The 17,873-nt window shown below is 42.2% G+C and overlaps 1 protein-coding gene across 1 annotated transcript; it reads left to right on the top strand.

The window, feature by feature from the left end:
- The first annotated feature begins 11,292 nt into the window (after window positions 1–11,292).
- LOC149390953 (uncharacterized) lies at window positions 11,293–17,873 on the top strand. Its single transcript, XM_089619901.1, has 4 exons — window positions 11,293–14,499; window positions 14,599–15,494; window positions 15,630–16,572; window positions 17,505–17,873. Exons 1-4 carry the CDS (start codon window positions 11,293–11,295, stop codon window positions 17,871–17,873), a joined length of 5,415 nt encoding a protein of 1,804 aa, XP_089476027.1.

The raw sequence follows: 17,873 nt of genomic DNA on the forward strand, positions 1-17,873 counted from the left end.
CTTGCTGAACAATGTCGTATTCAAGCCCGAATTGTACAGAAGCTCATGCTCCGTTTGAAGATCTAATTTACCGCTAGTTTTATTACTTTAATTTGTTTGATTTATTTTTTAACATGCTGATGTGTCATTATGATCCGAAGTTTTTTGGATTATAGCCTTTTATGACTATTACAGATAGGATAAATCTTTTCTTTCTTTATGATTTATTACATTATTTATGAACACATAGTTGCGTCATTAAATATTTATCTCCTTGTTATTGATTGCTTTTGAATACTTTTATGTATTTGAATATGCATGAATGCCTTCGCCCTAGACTTGAATGATATAGAATATGAAGGATTTAGATTTCCGTTCATATACTATATGTGAGCACAATTATATTTTCTAAGTTATAAATCTCTGTTAGAAATTTAATTAGCATTTATTCTTTCTTTATTTCTTATATTGAATGTGTTTTATTGTTTAAGAACCATTTAGAGCTACGATAGCGTCTAAATAATTATTACTTTATATCGACAATGATTTGTGCGAAGAGGTAATAAGGAGACACAACATAAAGTTAGTGCTGATGATAAATTGAATAAGTGGGAGCATCTTAATTGGAACCTAGCAACTAATATTCACATTGATTGAATGTGAGCATCCCTAATTGGAACCTAGCCAATGTTAATCAAATGATTGAGTGGGAGCATCCTTTATTGAGACCTAGCCACTATTGAATGAGAGCATCCTTTATAAAATTCTAGCCATTGTTGTTCAATAATTAAGTGGGAGCAACCTTTAAAGGAATCTAGCCAATATTGATCAATATATAAATAGCAGCGTCCTTCACATGATTGAAGTCATCATTGATGATGGCATCCTTAACCAGAACAATCTGCTGCTATTCAATAATATGAGTGGAAGGATAATTAATAATTGTCTTACCACATAGTCAATCATTTGAATGGAAGGATAATTGATAATTACTTTGCCACTAAAATCAATAGGTGAGTGAGAGCATCCTTGCATGGATCCTTGTCACTATCATCAACAATATATTTCTTCAAATGGAAAGACATGATCGTGAAGTATCACTGGAGATCAAACTAACTTACTTAAAGTCATAAACCCGTATTTAGTAGATCTTCCAGTTAAGCCATTGACTTAATGAAAAATATAGATCTATAAATAGATTAATGAATGAGTTCGAGCTATTAATGAGCTATTTGGTAAATAAGGGATTGAGCCCTTGAGAAGAGATATTGGCAACGATCTTATCTTCTTTCCGATACCACGAACCAGTTCATCGGGATCTTCTGAGTGGAAGATGAACTGTCCTTTATGGATGAAGTTCTGAAAAACTTATGACATGGATCATAGTAGTTTAACTACTAAAACTTTTTGAAATATGAAAAGTTGATCCAAGTGATGGACAAACCATGAATGATTGTACATGAAGGTTTGTTAAAAGAAATCGATATTTTGAGAATGATCGATGATTATGACTCCAAAACACGTGTCATTACCGTTTGAATAATTGACTAAATTATGACGCCAGTAAATTGACTGAGCTTACTGTTTCCATAACTTGATGTATAGAAACGACAAGCTCATTTCAAATAGTCTCAGATATACTTATTGATATAAGTTATATAGCTCGATTGTCGAGGCTAAAGACATCGTCATTAAAATGCCTAATAATTAGACTTTTGACAATGGTAAATTCGAGAAATAGTAAATTGTTGTAACACTAAGATTTTCTGGAAATAGTGAGATACTTAGTTACTAAAATATAGTAGATGCTTAAAGTCATGTGTATATAGAATATGAACACGACTGATACGGACCAATTATAAATAACCAAGTAATGGAAATAGGTCAATAGAAGTTCTTATAAATATGTTCAATAACGTCAGACTATGGTTAGTGGTGATGAGATTGAAACATGCCATGGTGCAACTAGCTTTGGCGCCAAAGGGATGTACACCTGGAATAGGGAGACTTATTATCTTAATGATATAAAGTCCGGTGTATGATCTAAAAGATATGCAAAGTGTTAATGTGTTTTGTAGTAAACTAATTTAGTACGAACAATTTGACTTGACCTTATGAGGTAACTCAAAAATCACTTACAAAGAAGCATGAACTTGAAGAATATTAAATGAGACATACGTCAATTGACATAATTATAGATTAAGGTGAGAATCCATAAGATGAGAATATCAGTCCTGGTCAAACATCTAAGCTGTCTGTTGTACGATGCCTAAGAATTAAATGGCCTAAGGAAACTACCTTATCTTCTCTGGTCAAAGTGAGAGATTGTTAAGAATATTGCCCACTGAAGATAATAAATAAACATGAATGATTACTGAATTGGATAAGAATTTTACTTTATTAGCATCATGATTAGAGGGTTGTTTTCTGAATCAGAATCTATAACAGCTATCATCCATAGCCTCCGCATTAAACTAAATCACATGCTGGGCATCTGAGTCGGGCGGTGAGCTAAAACATGGTCGATGATTGACAAGCATCTCGAGTACAAACTCTTTTAGTTCTCTTGCTTGAAAGAGTTCTTCGATTTGTCTCCTTAGATGTTTGCATTTGAATGTCAAGTGACCATGATCCTTATGGAATGCGTAGTAATTGGTCATATCACGATGCGCGCTGGCTTTCATCGGAATGGGATTGTGAAATTTCTCGCGCTTTAGGGTGATAATCCTTTCTGGCTGCGTGTTTACGATGTATAGTGCGTGTAATTGTGGAACTTGTCTCGAAGTTGACTCGCATGTGTATGAGGGCTGTCGTCAGTCTTAGCTCTCTTTCTCCACAAGTCGCGGTTGTTCGAGTCTTCATCTTTCCTACGACGGTCGTCGTGGGATTTTCAGCTTTGAATGAAGTCCTCCAAGGACATATACTTTTATGCGCAGGTCGATAGTTCAGCCATCGTTTGCGGCTCTCGTTTGACGAGTGAGCTAAGGAAGTTCCCCATTTGCAGCCCCTCGAGGATAGCCATGATGGCATCTCCGTCCTCGAAGTGATCAACTTTGTTAGACTATTCTGTGAATCTAACAAGGTATGCGCGGATGGATTCTCCTTTTCTTTCCTTAAGGGATCACAAGTGAGCTTTTCAAGCATTCTCCCGCGGGAGTCGCTGAAGCGAATGAGAAAAGAGCTCTACAGCTCCTCGAATGCGTTAATTAAGCCGGATTTCAGGTTTTCGAACCATTTGAAGGCGGGTCCGCCTAGGGTGAGGCTGAATGCCTGACACAAGATTGTCGGCGAATGTCTCTTCATAGCCATCCACATTCGATATTGTTAGATATGGTGAATATGGTTTATTTATCCTTCGTAGCATGGGAGATCCGGCATACAAAAGTCGGCCGAGAATTCTTTGTTGAGGATGTCTGCCGTGAACGGCGAAGCTTTAAGTTCCATCATTCACCGGACCTCTTGGGTCATGTTTTGCACAGCTACGAGGTTGTGGACCTCGTTTCTTAAGTTGTGGAGCATGGTGACCACGTATGCATTGTGAAATCCCAATTTTTTTAGCTTAATTAAAAGGCTAAATTTTTTGTGTTCGACTGATGTTAGTATTTTTTTGTTAGTAAAATGGTAGTGAATGATTTGTTTATGTGGTATGTATGTTTTAGGGTATTTTTTTTTATTTAATATACTCTTTAGATTACCAAAACATGAATATAATATATATAAATTATATATTATAAATAAGATATGTATATACATACTTTACATATATTATTATATATATTATAGATATATTTCTAAAGTTAACATACATGAAAAAGTTAATGTTTATATATACATATTACTTTTTTTATATAAGGTAATATAATATAAGTTATTATACGTTATATATATATATATATATATATATATATATATATATATATAACCATGTATCCCTTTTTAATAATAATAATAATAATAATAATAATAATAATAATAATAATAATAATAATTAATATATTAATATTAGAAGTAGGAATAGGGTTTGGGTTTTTAGGGTTTAATTAAATCATATATAAACATCTCATCATTTTCTTTTCATGTTTCTTCTTTGTTCTCATCCCTCATTCCTCTCTTTGTTTGGAAATTCGTAGCTCTAATTAGGTATGCTTTCTTTTCTATCTGGTTCGGATTCCTTGAAAACGGTTTCTTAAAACGCTTGCTCTGGTTTCAAAAGTATGATTTTTCGTTGATTCTTTTTGGAAAAGTTAGATTTAAGTGTCTTTTATCTAAATATTTAATCGAAAAATAGTTTTATGAAATACAGAATATTTCTGATTATTTTCAAATCAGTGCGCAGACCTGAGACCTATTTCCAATTTTTAGACTTTAAGCGTTTACTGTGGATTCAAATATTTTGGTTTTATGTTGATTATTGTTGGAAAAGTTAGATTTAAGTGTTTTCTATCCAAATCTTTAATCGAAAAATATTTTTATGAAATACAGAATATTTTTTTATTATTTTAAAAACGGTGCGCAGGCAGTTTTTGCCAAATATTTTAAAGTTAGATTTTAGCACTTCTTTTATTTGTAATAAATAGTTAAAAAATTATTTTGGTCGTGGTGCCTTTACAAAAAGTGATCAAAATTATGTTTTATACGTACTGAAATTTTTAAAGAAGTTTTCTCAAAGTTGTAATTTTCACCGAAACCCTAATAGCCAATGGTATTTTGGTAATTTCACTTTGAAAATCGTTTTTGAAAATTTTCAGAACTTGAGTTGTCTTTAGAACTTCTTCAACAATAGCTTAATAATATTTTCCCATCGATTAGGTTCCGAGCCGCGTAGCTTTTCCGACCCGTTTAGTTTTCCCGAGCCGTCCTCGACCAACGGTCGTGATTTCTGAAGCGAATGTGAGAATAATCTCACTACAACACGGATTTGTTCGAAAATAAAAATTAGTGACTATGCGATCTGTTTTAGTTGTGTTATGTGACTTTATATGTTGATTGTTTTGATATGTGTGATATGTTGATATGTTATGATTCATGTGTTTATGATGTGATGATTCAATTAGGCATGTTATCTACAATATGTTCTTATTCTAAGCATGTTATCAATTATGTCAATAACTTATGTTATTCTTGCATTTGACGTAATCAAGTAATAAGATTAACAAGTAAATAAGAGGGTCGTACCGCCTCGATCCAAGGAGGTAACTAGGGGATCTTCTCGAGCCGAATCAAGGGCTCACCTAGAGAATTTCCTCACAAGTTTATCAGACAGATGGGACGTTCTATGGGAGGTTGCAGCCCTATAGTTTGTTACCAAAGTGTACACTGAAATTGGTACGACTACTCTAGGGGACCCCGAATTAAAATATGTCAGACTTTACTATTAGATATCATGTGTCACCATTTAGCAAGTGAAATACTAATAACTGGCTATGCATATTTATTGATCTTGTTTTGTGAGTATAGTTGTTCTCGCTGAGCGTTAGCTCACCTATGTATATCCGTCCGTGTTGTAGTTAAACAACCTATGAGCAAGTAAGGAGGGTGGATTAGCGACGACGATGGCGAAAGGGTTGGGTTATGGTTGCCGCTTTCGAAAATAAAAGACTTCCGCTTTGCTTTCAGTTTTTTTTCAATAATCCAAACCCAAGGTTTTATTTTTCATGGTTTAAGTTATGTTTTTCAATTCCGTTAAAGGTTACGACTTTATTTATGGTATTTATTTACAATGGTATCTTTGGGTTTTAATTTTCGATTATGCAACTACGACTTTTTGGTTGTTTTCGTTCATCAAGTTTTAAATGAAAATTTATTTTTAGGTCATGAGTTTTCAAACTTTATATTTTAAGTTATGTTTTAAAAAAAAAAATTTACCTCAAATTTTCTTAAGTTTTTAAAAATTAAGATAAGTAAGATAGTCCAAAAAGTCGGGTCGTCACATGCATGTATTGCAGGAGACCGACTTGCCCTTTTTCGTTAGAGGCCCGGTCAACGGGTGTTGTACGAGGTGGTGCAACGTTATTTTGGCCGAGTCTGACTGTCGTCTGCGCAGCCCCGTTTTAAGGAAGAAGCTGGTTTCCTGAGCTTCTCCTAAGGGCATTAAGGTGGTGCCTTAAGTCGTCTTTGCGACAAGGGGACATTTCTTGATTATCATTCCGCTGTTGCGTAATTGTGGCGCTAGTGGGCCCACGGGCCGCAGTTCTTACCTAGTTCATTCGTGTCCCTGAATGGGAGCAAGATGTATGCGATGAAGCCGTAGGGCTTCAGGATTCGCTTCGAAAAGCACGCCTGTTGGTGCCTTCCCCAGCGTCGGGGATGTTATGATTGAGGCCCCGAACGTTGGAGTCGAGTGTGTCTTCGCTCTCGTCGGTGTGAGAGTGAGTGTGATCACCACCGTCTCCGTTTGCGTGAACGTTCGTGTGTCTAACTTCGGAGCCCCCCGAGGGGGAGAAGCTACGAGCCTGCCCTGTCGACGAACGCTTTCCTTAAACTCGACAATACGGGAGTCCCGCGGGTCTTGCTCCAGGATTGGACTTCCGATCTCGTTTAGAGGCAACTCCTGGTTCCTCTGCGCTAGTCGGCGCATGTTGTACCGGGCACTTTCAGCGCAAGAGTTCTCGCCTTTATCAAATGTGTTATGGATTTGATTGTTCATGTTTTCTCAAGTCTCATAAAATTGAATTTTAAGAAGAAGAAAAGAAGGTGATTGAAAGGGATTTCGGGCCGTTTAAGTCGGGAAGTGTCCCTCCTTCTAGCGCCAAAATGTTGTCGACAAAAATCGTCAACATGGAAAACTTTGGGCGGTTCGACCCAAGGTCGGTCCAAGTGGCCGCACCCGAGCCGAGTATGAGAACTCAAAAGTCTCAGGTTGTCGTTCCTCTAGCCCGGAGGCGTTCTCTGAGGAGACAATATGGTGAATAGGGGTGACTGCGCTTCTTGTGAGCTGCCTATATACCCGAGTTGCGGGATCAAGTCATGATGTAGTTCAATACGTGTATGTACGCTATTTGGGATGTAGAGCCTGAAGGATGTGCTCGACAGAGGAAACAAAGCGCGGAGAAATCCTCGGCGATGTTTGAAGACTTTAAAATCAAGTGACCCGAGAGAGAATGTGTGTTCTCTCTTGGAGATGAGGGAGATTCTCAGTAGAGAATTTCGGGCCCATGTGCGTTGGAGATGGGGGAGATTCTCAGTAGAGAATTTCGAGCGCAGCCGTGTGCGTTGGAGATGAAGGAGATTCTCAATAGAGATCAATCCCAGACGCAGGCGTCCGTGGGAAGCTAAACGCTCGATTAGAGAAGCTGTGTGCAAAAAGTCTCTGGCAGCGTTTCAAAACTCTAAGAGCGAGTAATCTTGAGGAGAAATGAATGTGTCTCTGACCCTCTCTGATGGGTGCATTTTATAGTGGATGTGGAGGTTTATGAGAGCTTTTTGACGCATTCGCATGAGCGCACGGTTGAATTTAACGAGCGCGGGGCGCGAGAGCAGGCCACGCATGCGCTTTCTGCGCTGCTATGGTTACTTAATATTACCCATTTAAAAAATATTACATAAATAAATTATTCATGAAGGTAAACATCTAAAAAAGATATAACTAAACGCCAATATATACAATTTCCCGATTAGTCTTTTGGTGGTATGTAAATATTTCAAGGGAACAAACAGATTTTTCTACTTTTGTGTTTCATAATATAGTATTAACAAAAGAGGTCATGTAAATTGGTTTACGAGGAAAGTCACTCGAATATTCTGTCAAAAAGTGGCTTTGTATGCACTCCAAAGTCCAAGCTTGTGTGATACTTTTCCGATTCAGCTACTAATATCCTGTCAAAATTAGATATCTATCCATAAATCTAAAAAGGAAAACCGTTGGACATGGGAAAATGAAAAGAAATAAAGTTTGAGTATTCAAAGTAAAAGAATGCCGTTTTGATCCGAATCAACTACTCAGTTTCATAAACTCTTTCTTTTATACATATTTTTTAATCAAAAAAATTTCATAACTAATTTAAAGCACGCGTCATTTTTTGTATTTCATTCATATTTCAAAATATTTCACTAGTAATCATTTCAAACAAAAATATTTTCATGTTTCATAAATTTAATTAACAATTATTGAAATTTAATCACGCTTATTGAAAGTTGGTCAACAACTATTGAAATATGATTAACCATTGTTAAAATCTAGTTAATTGTTATTGAAATCTAGTTAAAAGTTATTAGAATATGATCCATAGTTATTGAGATATGGTTAACAACTACTGAAATCTGATTACCTATTATTAAAATCTGGTTAGCCGTTATTGAAATCTGTTTTACTGTTATTGAAAATAATTATTTATGAAAATTCAAAATTTTAGCTGCTAATATTGAAAATTTTTACGAAAAACGATTACTTTATATTGTTTTCACTTCTCAATCCTCGTACACCTCTCTTGAATTATGTTATTAAAATTCGTTGGACTTGTAGGAACTTGTACGGAAGCGACCGATTGTTTTTTATGTAGTTCACGTGAGACACACACCCCAAATACGATCATCAATCAAATCATTTCATTGACCAGAACAACCTTTTCTTTTTGGCATGAAGACCAGAAAAGAACTTAGTCGCCAAGTAAATTAAAATTTCACATTGCAAATCATACATTACACACAATAAAAAAAAAAACAAAAAAAAAAAAAAACACACACTCTCCTTTTCACTGGATTCTAACGAAGCTGTCAAATTATCAATCACAGCTAAAGAAACTGACAAGTGGCACCTGAACGCGCTTTCGTGTGCTCTCACGCAACCCAGTTTATTCATTCCGGCACTCACTTGCTTGCGGAACAATTCTCATCTTCGCCTATTTAAAGAAGCTATCGTCTTCTCTCTCAGAAAAAAAAAAAAAAAAACAACAACAACAACAAATCTCAGTTTTCAAAACAAACAAACAAAAAGAAACTCTAGCAAAACAAGCAACGAACAGACAAACGAGAAGATCGAAAATGGAGGGTTTCTCGTCGGTCTCACGCTGGTTCAGGACGGCCATAACGAAGAAGCTCAAGCTCATAGTTCACGTTCTTAACCCCCAAAATGCGTGCGAGTCGACGCTCAGGACTAACAGCTTCAATGCTGGTCCACGTGGCCTCTGTGGCTTCTTCAACGTTGATGAGAGCAGTGACGAGAGCTTTGGCAAAAGCAAGAAGAAGAGCCTTCACAGGACAACGAGCTGTATCTACGAATACGGTCGCAATGACTTTGACGTTGATTACGACGATGTTGATCAGAGGGCCGAGATTTTCATCCGCAATTTTCGGTCCCGGCTGTTGATTGAAAGACAGGTATCTTTGAGGCTTCGATACTGTGAAAATGGTTAGCATTGGTGTTAATTTGTTTTGGTTTTTATTCATTCTTTGATTGTTTATTAGTGTTGCAACGAGTTAAGTACTTATTTTTTTGTTTTCTGTGAGAGTATTATTGTAATTGATATGATCTCCATTTTTGTAGCAAAATAAAGCTGCGTCCGTGTATTTATGTACAAATATCTATTCGGTCCTTATAAATTCATGTAATGAGACGTAAACTTTTTTTTGTTTTATGTGACATATATTCTATGATGAAAAAAAAACCAAAAAAATAATTGTGATTGAATTGAGAGGACAAACTAACCAACTACATCAACAAATAATAAAATGTCATTCTTGTTGGAAGAGGTCCAAGAAATGATATTTGATGAGTGCGTATTTTACGTACGAATCCGCTCTCATTAGACTTGGATTTAGCGCGTTCTCGAGTGTTTTTGATGGTTTTAGTGTGTTTATAGTGAATTTCAGGTCAACATGGATGAACAGCAGCTGTCGGGTCACATATCGATGGAACGGAAGTAAAAACGATGAATTTGGAGTCAAAATGAAGAAAATGAAGATTTGGAGGCTTGTGCGCAAGACCTCGCGGCGCGACCTCAGAAATCAACATACCTCGCGCCGCGACGTCAAGGTCTCGCGCCGCGACCCCGGATTTTCACGAACACAAAAGTTCCAGGAGCTTCTCGCGGTGTGTCTCGCTGTGGTCTCGCGCCGCGACGATACGAAGAAGGAAGCCTCGCGCCGCGAGGATGGTTGGCGCGCCGCGAGACGACGAATCCTGACGAAAACAAAGTCGAATTTTGACTTAATCCTAGCCGTTGGATCGTTTTTTAAGGCCCAGATCAGTCCAAAATTGTACTTCGACCTAAACCACTATAAAACACAACTCAGCCTCTTTTTTTTAGGTTACGCTTTATTTTATTATTGTTTTGGAGAGCTTTTGCAACGGAGAGAAAGCTTATCAACGGAATTGACAAAATCCGATCAGCCGGAACTCCATTAATAGTTTTTCTTCTTCCCTCTATTTATTTTCTATTCTTAATTCTGTATTGTGCCTTGAATTCCTCTCTCGTTATAATCATGAGCTCTCTTTTCCATTCTATGCTAGTTTTATTGCTTTTAATCACTCTCATTGTTTTAATCATGGTCTTGAACACCGTTAGAGGCTAAGTCTTTAGCGGGGTTGCGATGTAGCCGGATTAAATTGGGTTAGGGGGTTTCGTTAGGGTGAAATAATGCTGTGTTTTGCTCAATTATTCATGCTTGTGTGGATGTGCTCTTAATGCGTTCTTTAGATTGGCCATCTTTAGGATTGTTTTTAGGAGTTTTCGATCACTCGAGAGAGGGCGAAAACTCATGCTCATAATCCTTGCTTCATTTTGTTCTTAGGTTGCTAGACGGCTTAAGCTTAATGTAATCGTTTGAATTCTCGTGTTTATTGCTTGTGGTTGTTTTAATAGGATTAGAGGCCGAGAGGATATATAATCCGTCAATTGCGTAGGTTGCTAGATCACTCGAGAGAGGCTAGTAATATGTTAGGGAGAATGAGATTAGCGTGAGTAGAGTAAGTCTAGTTGTTGGAACCCGAAACCCCCGAGCCTTAGTTTTCCGGTGAAGTCGTGACCCCCATTTTCTCTTATTTGAAGTTTCGTGTTAAATTTCCGTTGTTTTTAGTTATTTTTATTATAGTTTATTCTTGCACTTTCCACCTCAATACAGTGAAATCAATTTGCTTTAGGTTGTTTAGCGTCGCTAGAGTAACTAGTCTCTGTGGGATCGATATCCGTTACTTACGTAACACTATTACTTTTGCGATACGTCCGCTTGCGTGCTAGTTATAAAAATATCGCAACAAGTTTTTGGCGCCGTTGCCGGGGACTTTTTACAATAGCGTCGAAAAACAATCTTATTTGCCATTTGATTTCGTTACGAGTTTCCTAACTTTGCGTGTCATTTTCTCTGTTTTGAAGGTGCATGCGGAGTGAGGGAACATCAAACCTCGTTCCGCTAAATCTTGAAATCGAAAAGTTTTGCAAGACGAACAGAAAGCAAGCAAAGGAACGAGCAATGGGAGATAGAGCGAACGAGGAGCCAAAGACCCTATTCCAATATGGGTTACCACCAGCCGACGCAGCGCAATCGGCAATCGCTCTCCCGGCTCTTGCGGGTAACCAGAATTTCGAGATCAAGACCGGCATCATTCACATGGTCCAAGCGAATCAATTCGCTGGATCACCTGCCGAAGACCCGCAAGACCATCTGACGAACTTCGTCGAGATCGCAAACACGTTCAAGCTCCACAACGTGTCCGACGAAGCCATCCGCCTCCGCCTCTTCCCGTTTTCACTACGGGATCGAGCCAAGACGTGGCTCAACTCCCTCCCGCCGGGTTCCATCACATCGTGGGCCGACTTGCGCATCAAATTCATCTCAAAGTTCTTTCCGTTCGAGAAGATGCACAAGAGACGCAACGAGATCCATTCGTTCGCCCAATACGACGGGGAGTCACTGTTTGAAGCATGGGGCCGCTTCAAGGAGCTAGAGAGGAGGTGTCCCAACCATGGCATTCAAGGGTGGATGATGGTGCAGATTTTCTATGGCGGCCTCTCACCATCGTCGCGCACCCTAGTCAACACGGCCGCTGGAGGGTCGTTCTTTCAGAAGACAGAGGAGGAAGCTCACAGCATTCTCGAGGAGCTGGCTTACAACAACGATCAATGCCCGTCCGAGCGGCGCATCTTGAAGAATATGCCAGTCACTCCCGAGATGGAACTGATGAAGGCACTGGCAGCACAGGTGGCGGATCTCACAAAGTCAGTCCAGGGACAGAAGGCCTCCGTTCAAGCCGTGCACACCCCTGAAGTCTGTTTCTGGTGCAATGGGCAACACAATAGTGACGAGTGCGCTTATGGGGACAACGGCCAACAAGCCAACTTCATCAACAACAGGCCGCCCCAAAACAACTACAATCAAGGCCCAAGGAACAACTACCAAAATGGGGGATGGAGAGGCCCCCAAAACAACATGCCTATGCAACCCGCGCCTCAAGCTCAGCCTCGTCCACAACAGAATCAGCCCCGACCACCGCCGTACCAGCCTCCTCCATTCCGGGCGTATAAGGGCGAGACCAACTTAGAGGAGCTCATCGCCAACTTGGCCACGTCAACGACCGCCTTCATAAACTCCACCACCGAGTTTATGCACGAAACGAAGACGTCTCTCTCGAACCAATCGGCGCAGATCCGAAATCTTGAGACGCAAATGGGGCAACTGTCGACCGCGGTGAACTCACGACCTCAGGGAACGCTTCCGAGCAACACCGACATCAACCCCAGGTCACAGGTCAATGCCATCACACTCAGAAGCGGACAAGTGATTGACAACTCCGGCAAGAAGAAAGAAAATGTGGAGAAAGACGAGTCTCCCGTGCCGCTGACCCAAGCCACGCCACCGCCGGCGAGCGCTCCAACCCCAACGAGCACGCCAAAGCTGCCGTTTCCTCAGAGGCAGAAAGAAGGGAAACTCGACCACCAATTCAGCAAGTTCCTCGAGGTATTTAAGCAACTTCAGATAAATATCCCGTTTGCTGACGCTCTTGAGCAGATGCCGACATACGCCAAGTTCCTGAAGGACATCCTCTCGAAAAAGAGGAAAATAGAGGACTGCAGCACGATCACCCTCACCGAAGAGTGCTCCGCCATCATTCAGAGGAAGTTGCCGGTGAAGATGAAGGATCCAGGGAGTTTCACCGTCCCGTGTGCCATCGGGAACACCTTCTTCGAGCGAGCGCTATGCGACCTGGGAGCGAGCATCAACTTGATGCCATACTCCATCTTCAAGAAGCTCGGCATCGGAGAGGTGAGACCGACCCGAATCACGCTCCAAATGGCGGACAGGTCCATCGTATACCCGCGGGGAGTGATCGAGGATCTCTTGGTCAAAGTCGACAAGTTCATCTTCCCCGCCGACTTCGTGGTGCTCGACATGGAGGAAGACCGCGACGTCCCAATCATCCTAGGGCGGCCATTCCTCGCCACCGGAGGAGCTCTCATCGACGTTCAGAAAGGAGAGCTAAAATTGAGGGTGCAAGACGAAGAGGTGGTATTCAACGTGTTCAACGCCATAAAATACCCGAGGGCGAGTGACGATGTCTTCCAGATCGACATATGTAATTCCATCATCACCGACTTCTCTCACCGATCCGAGGACCCGCTCGAGGTAAGTTTGCTAAACTCTATCGATTTCACTAACGAGTTTGATGAATGTGAAGCTTTAGAGCACGTGGAGTACATGAACGCAGCCATGCCATACCGACGTAACTCGATCGAGAGTTTGGGGGAGAGCCAACCTCGAGTGCCCCCGTCCATTCAACAGTCCCCAAAGCTCGAGTTAAAAGAATTGCCGGCACATCTCCGCTACGCATATTTAGGAGCAGACTCGACCCTTCCGGTGATCATCTCGAATCACCTCACCAAGGGAGAAGAAGAAAGGCTGCTCGTGGCGCTACGCAAGCACAAAGGAGCGATCGGGTGGACACTCTCGGACATCAAAGGGATCAGCCCCTCCTATTGCGTTCACCGCATACTCTTGGAGGACGGGCATCGTCCCTCGGTAGAGCACCAAAGACGCCTCAATCCGGCGATGAAAGAGGTCGTCAGGAAAGAGATCCTGAAGTGGCTCGATGTCGGGGTCATTTACCCGATCTCCGACAGCGCATGGGTAAGTCCGGTGCAATGCGTTCCGAAGAAAGGCGGAATGACGGTGGTGAGAAACGACAACAACGAGCTCATTTCCACTCGGACGGTGACCGGGTACAGAATCTGCATGGACTACCGCAAGCTCAACAACGCCACGCGCAAAGACCACTTCCCACTTCCCTTCATCGATCAGATGCTCGACCGTCTCGCAGGGCACAGGTATTATTGTTTTCTTGATGGTTATTCAGGGTATAACCAGATCACGATCGCACCAGAGGATCAGGAGAAGACCACCTTTACATGCCCTTATGGCACTTTCGCCTTCAAGCGAATGCCGTTTGGGCTATGTAACGCACCAGCCACGTTCCAACGATGCATGATGGCCATCTTCTCCGACATGGTGGAGAAAACAATTGAGGTTTTTATGGACGATTTTTCCGTTTTTGGCCCTACATTTGATCAATGTTTGGAGAATTTGTCTCAGGTGCTTAACAGGTGTGAAGAAACGAATCTAGTACTCAACTGGGAGAAGTGCCATTTCATGGTACAAGAAGGCATCGTGCTAGGTCACAGGGTCTCGAAGGACGGGTTAGAGGTGGATCGGGCGAAAATTTCCACAATCGAGAAGCTACCACCACCAACTTCGGTGAAGGGAGTGAGAAGTTTCCTGGGGCATGCCGGCTTCTATAGGCGCTTCATCAAAGACTTCTCCAAAATAACGAAGCCATTATGCGGACTCCTCGAGAAAGACACCAAGTTCTCCTTCTCCACCGACTGCTTAGAGGCCTTCAACTCCCTCAAGCAGAGACTCAGCACCGCCCCGATCATCACCGCCCCCGACTGGAGTCTCCCGTTCGCGATCATGAGCGACGCCAGCGACCATGCGGTGGGTGCAGTCCTTGGGCAGCGTAAAGACAAGGCTTTCCACGCGATTTACTATGCGAGCCGGACTCTTAACGATGCCCAAGTGAACTACACGACGACGGAGAAGGAGCTTCTGGCGGTGGTGTTCGCATTCGACAAGTTCAGACCCTACATCATTGGCAACAAGGTGATTGTCTACACCGACCACGCGGCCATTAGATACCTCATGGAGAAGAAGGACGCCAAACCCCGCCTAATTCGTTGGGTCCTTCTCCTCCAAGAGTTCGACATCGAGGTCAAAGACAAGAAGGGCACAGAGAACCTCGTAGCTGATCACTTATCGAGATTGGAGACTCTCGAGCACGTTCCAGACAAGACGGCACTCATCAACGATGACTTCCCCGACGAAAAGCTTTTGGCCGTCCATCAAGCCGTCCTCCCATGGTATGCCGACATCGTAAATTACCTCGTAGGCAAGGTGGTGCCTACCGACCTCAAGACGTACCAGAAGCGGAAATTTCTTTCGGAGGTCCGGAGGTATTACTGGGAGGAGCCGATTCTCTATCGGCAGTGTGCAGACCTGATTGTGCGGAGGTGTGTCCCCGAGGATGAGATGGAGTCGGTTCTGCGACATTGCCATGGCCTTGAATGCGGAGGTCACTTCGGTCCGAACCGCACGGCAGCGAAAGTCCTTCAAAGCGGCTTCTATTGGCCAACGCTCTTCAAAGATAGCCGAGACTTCATCATTGCTTGTGACCGGTGCCAACGAACGGGTAATATTTCTAACCGAAATGAGATGCCACTCACTAACATTTTGGAAATAGAACCGTTCGACGTTTGGGGAATAGATTTCATGGGCCCGTTTCCGTCGTCCTACGGAAACAAGTACATTCTCCTGGCGGTGGATTACGTATCCAAGTGGGTCGAGGCCAAAGCTACACCGACGAGCGATAGCAAGGTGGTCCTGAAATTCTTGAAGAGCATTTTCACTCGATTCGGCACGCCACGAGCCATTATTAGCGACGGAGGTGCACACTTCTGCAATCGGCAATTCGACGCGCTCCTTGCCAAATACAGCGTAAACCACCGGAGAACGTTGGCGTATCATCCCCAAGCCAATGGTCAAGCGGAGGTCTCAAATCGGGAAATCAAGCAAATCTTGGAGAAGACGGTGGGAGCCTCACTCAAGGATTGGTCGGCCAAGCTCGAAGACGCTCTCTGGGCCTACCGCACGGCCTTCAAGACCCCCATTGGTATGTCTCCGTACCACCTCATCTATGGGAAAGCGTGCCACTTGCCGGTCGAACTCGAGCACAAGGCATTATGGGCAATGAAGAAGCTTAATTTCGACTACAAGGCCTCGGGAGAGCAACGATTGCTCCAACTGAATGCACTCGACGAGCTCCGTCGTGAAGCATACGAAAACGCCAAGATCTACAAGGAGAAGACTAAGGCGTGGCACGACAAGCACATCGTCCGTAAAGAGCTAAACCCAGGTCAACAAGTCCTCCTCTACAACTCGAGACTGAAGCTCTTTCCGGGAAAACTGAAGTCGAGGTGGTCAGGGCCGTTCGAGATCGTCAGCGTATACCCGCACGGGTGGGTAGAGTTAAAGAATCAGAAAGGCGAACAATTCAAAGTCACCGGTCACAGGGTGAAACCATACTTTGGAGGTGTGTTCGAAAGCGAGAAGGCAGTCACATTCATCACAACCATTCCATGACCATACGATATCCCGTCAAGCTATTGACGTAAACTAAAGCGCTTCTCGGGAGGCAACCCGTGTTCTCTTTCGTTGCATTTTGTTTTGATTGATTGTTTTTCGTAGTTAATTGTGTTTAGGTTGTTTTGACGTATTTTATGATCTTAATTCTCAGACTTTGAAAAAAAAAAAAAAATAAAAAAAAAAAAAATAATAATCTCGCGCCGCGAGGACACCGCGACAGAGACCGCGAGGAGAACCTGTGAAGAATCGGGTTGCACGAAATTGGGCTCCTCGCGGCGCGAGGATCCGGGTCGCGCCGCGAGAACGGGTCAACCCGCGCAGGTAAGTCTTTTTTAAACCCCAAATTTCGCCATTTCCAACCCTAAAACTCAATTTTCCCTCTTTTCTCTCTTTTCTCTCTCGTTTTCTCCGAAAATTTCACCACCCTAACATTCTTCTCTTCACAAAATCCACTATAATCGTGTGAAATCTCTTATTTGTGTGAGGAATTTGGTTGAGTTTTAATTGTTCTTCATCATTATCTCAACATGAACAAGGTACACTCTCTTATCTCCGAATTTAGGTGTTTTTATGATGATTTAATTGCTTGTTTGGAGGTTATTAGAGTGTTGTTGTGATGAAAAAAAAAAAACGTGGGTGTGTTCATGTGCGTTCAAATTCATGGGTTTCTTTGAAATTTTGGCACACCCACCAAGTGTTCGATAAAAGGCCCGAGAGAGATGGGGTTTGTAAATTTCGGGTTTTGAAAGAAAACGAGCGATAATGAGAGTTGTGTTGAGTATGGGTCATGAGATTATATGCAAATTGATAAGTTTGGGGGTTTAACTCAATCACGTCACGGCTAAGTGTGCACCGGAATTTTACTCATTACGTGTGTGTTTGGGTGTGTTTCTTTTTAGGCGGTGTACTCCTCCCGGAAAACTTCGAAGCGCACCCGTGAGGTTCCCCCCGCGCTTCCTCGACCGACCGGACTCATTGAAGGCGCTCCCAAGACGTGGGACTTGATTGCCAATGTGGGTTTCATACCCGAAAAGCGACTCGAAGTGGATGGACGATGTGGAAACATGCTCCGGCAAATCCAGAGCCGAAAATGGGAGAAGTTGGCGAATATCGAGACGCGAGCGGCAACGCGGCTCGTTCGAGAATTTTACGCTAACCTCTCGATGACAACCAATAACATCGTGAAGGTCCGAGGAAAGAATGTGGACATATCGCCGGCAGCGATCAACAAATTCCTCGGAGCGCTCGTACCGGCGGAAGATGACTAA

This window comes from Urtica dioica, chromosome 7, assembly GCF_054948205.1.
Source record: "Urtica dioica subsp. dioica isolate 48M chromosome 7, U.dioica_male_clone48M_v1_H2, whole genome shotgun sequence".
Lineage (NCBI taxonomy): Eukaryota > Viridiplantae > Streptophyta > Magnoliopsida > Rosales > Urticaceae > Urtica > Urtica dioica.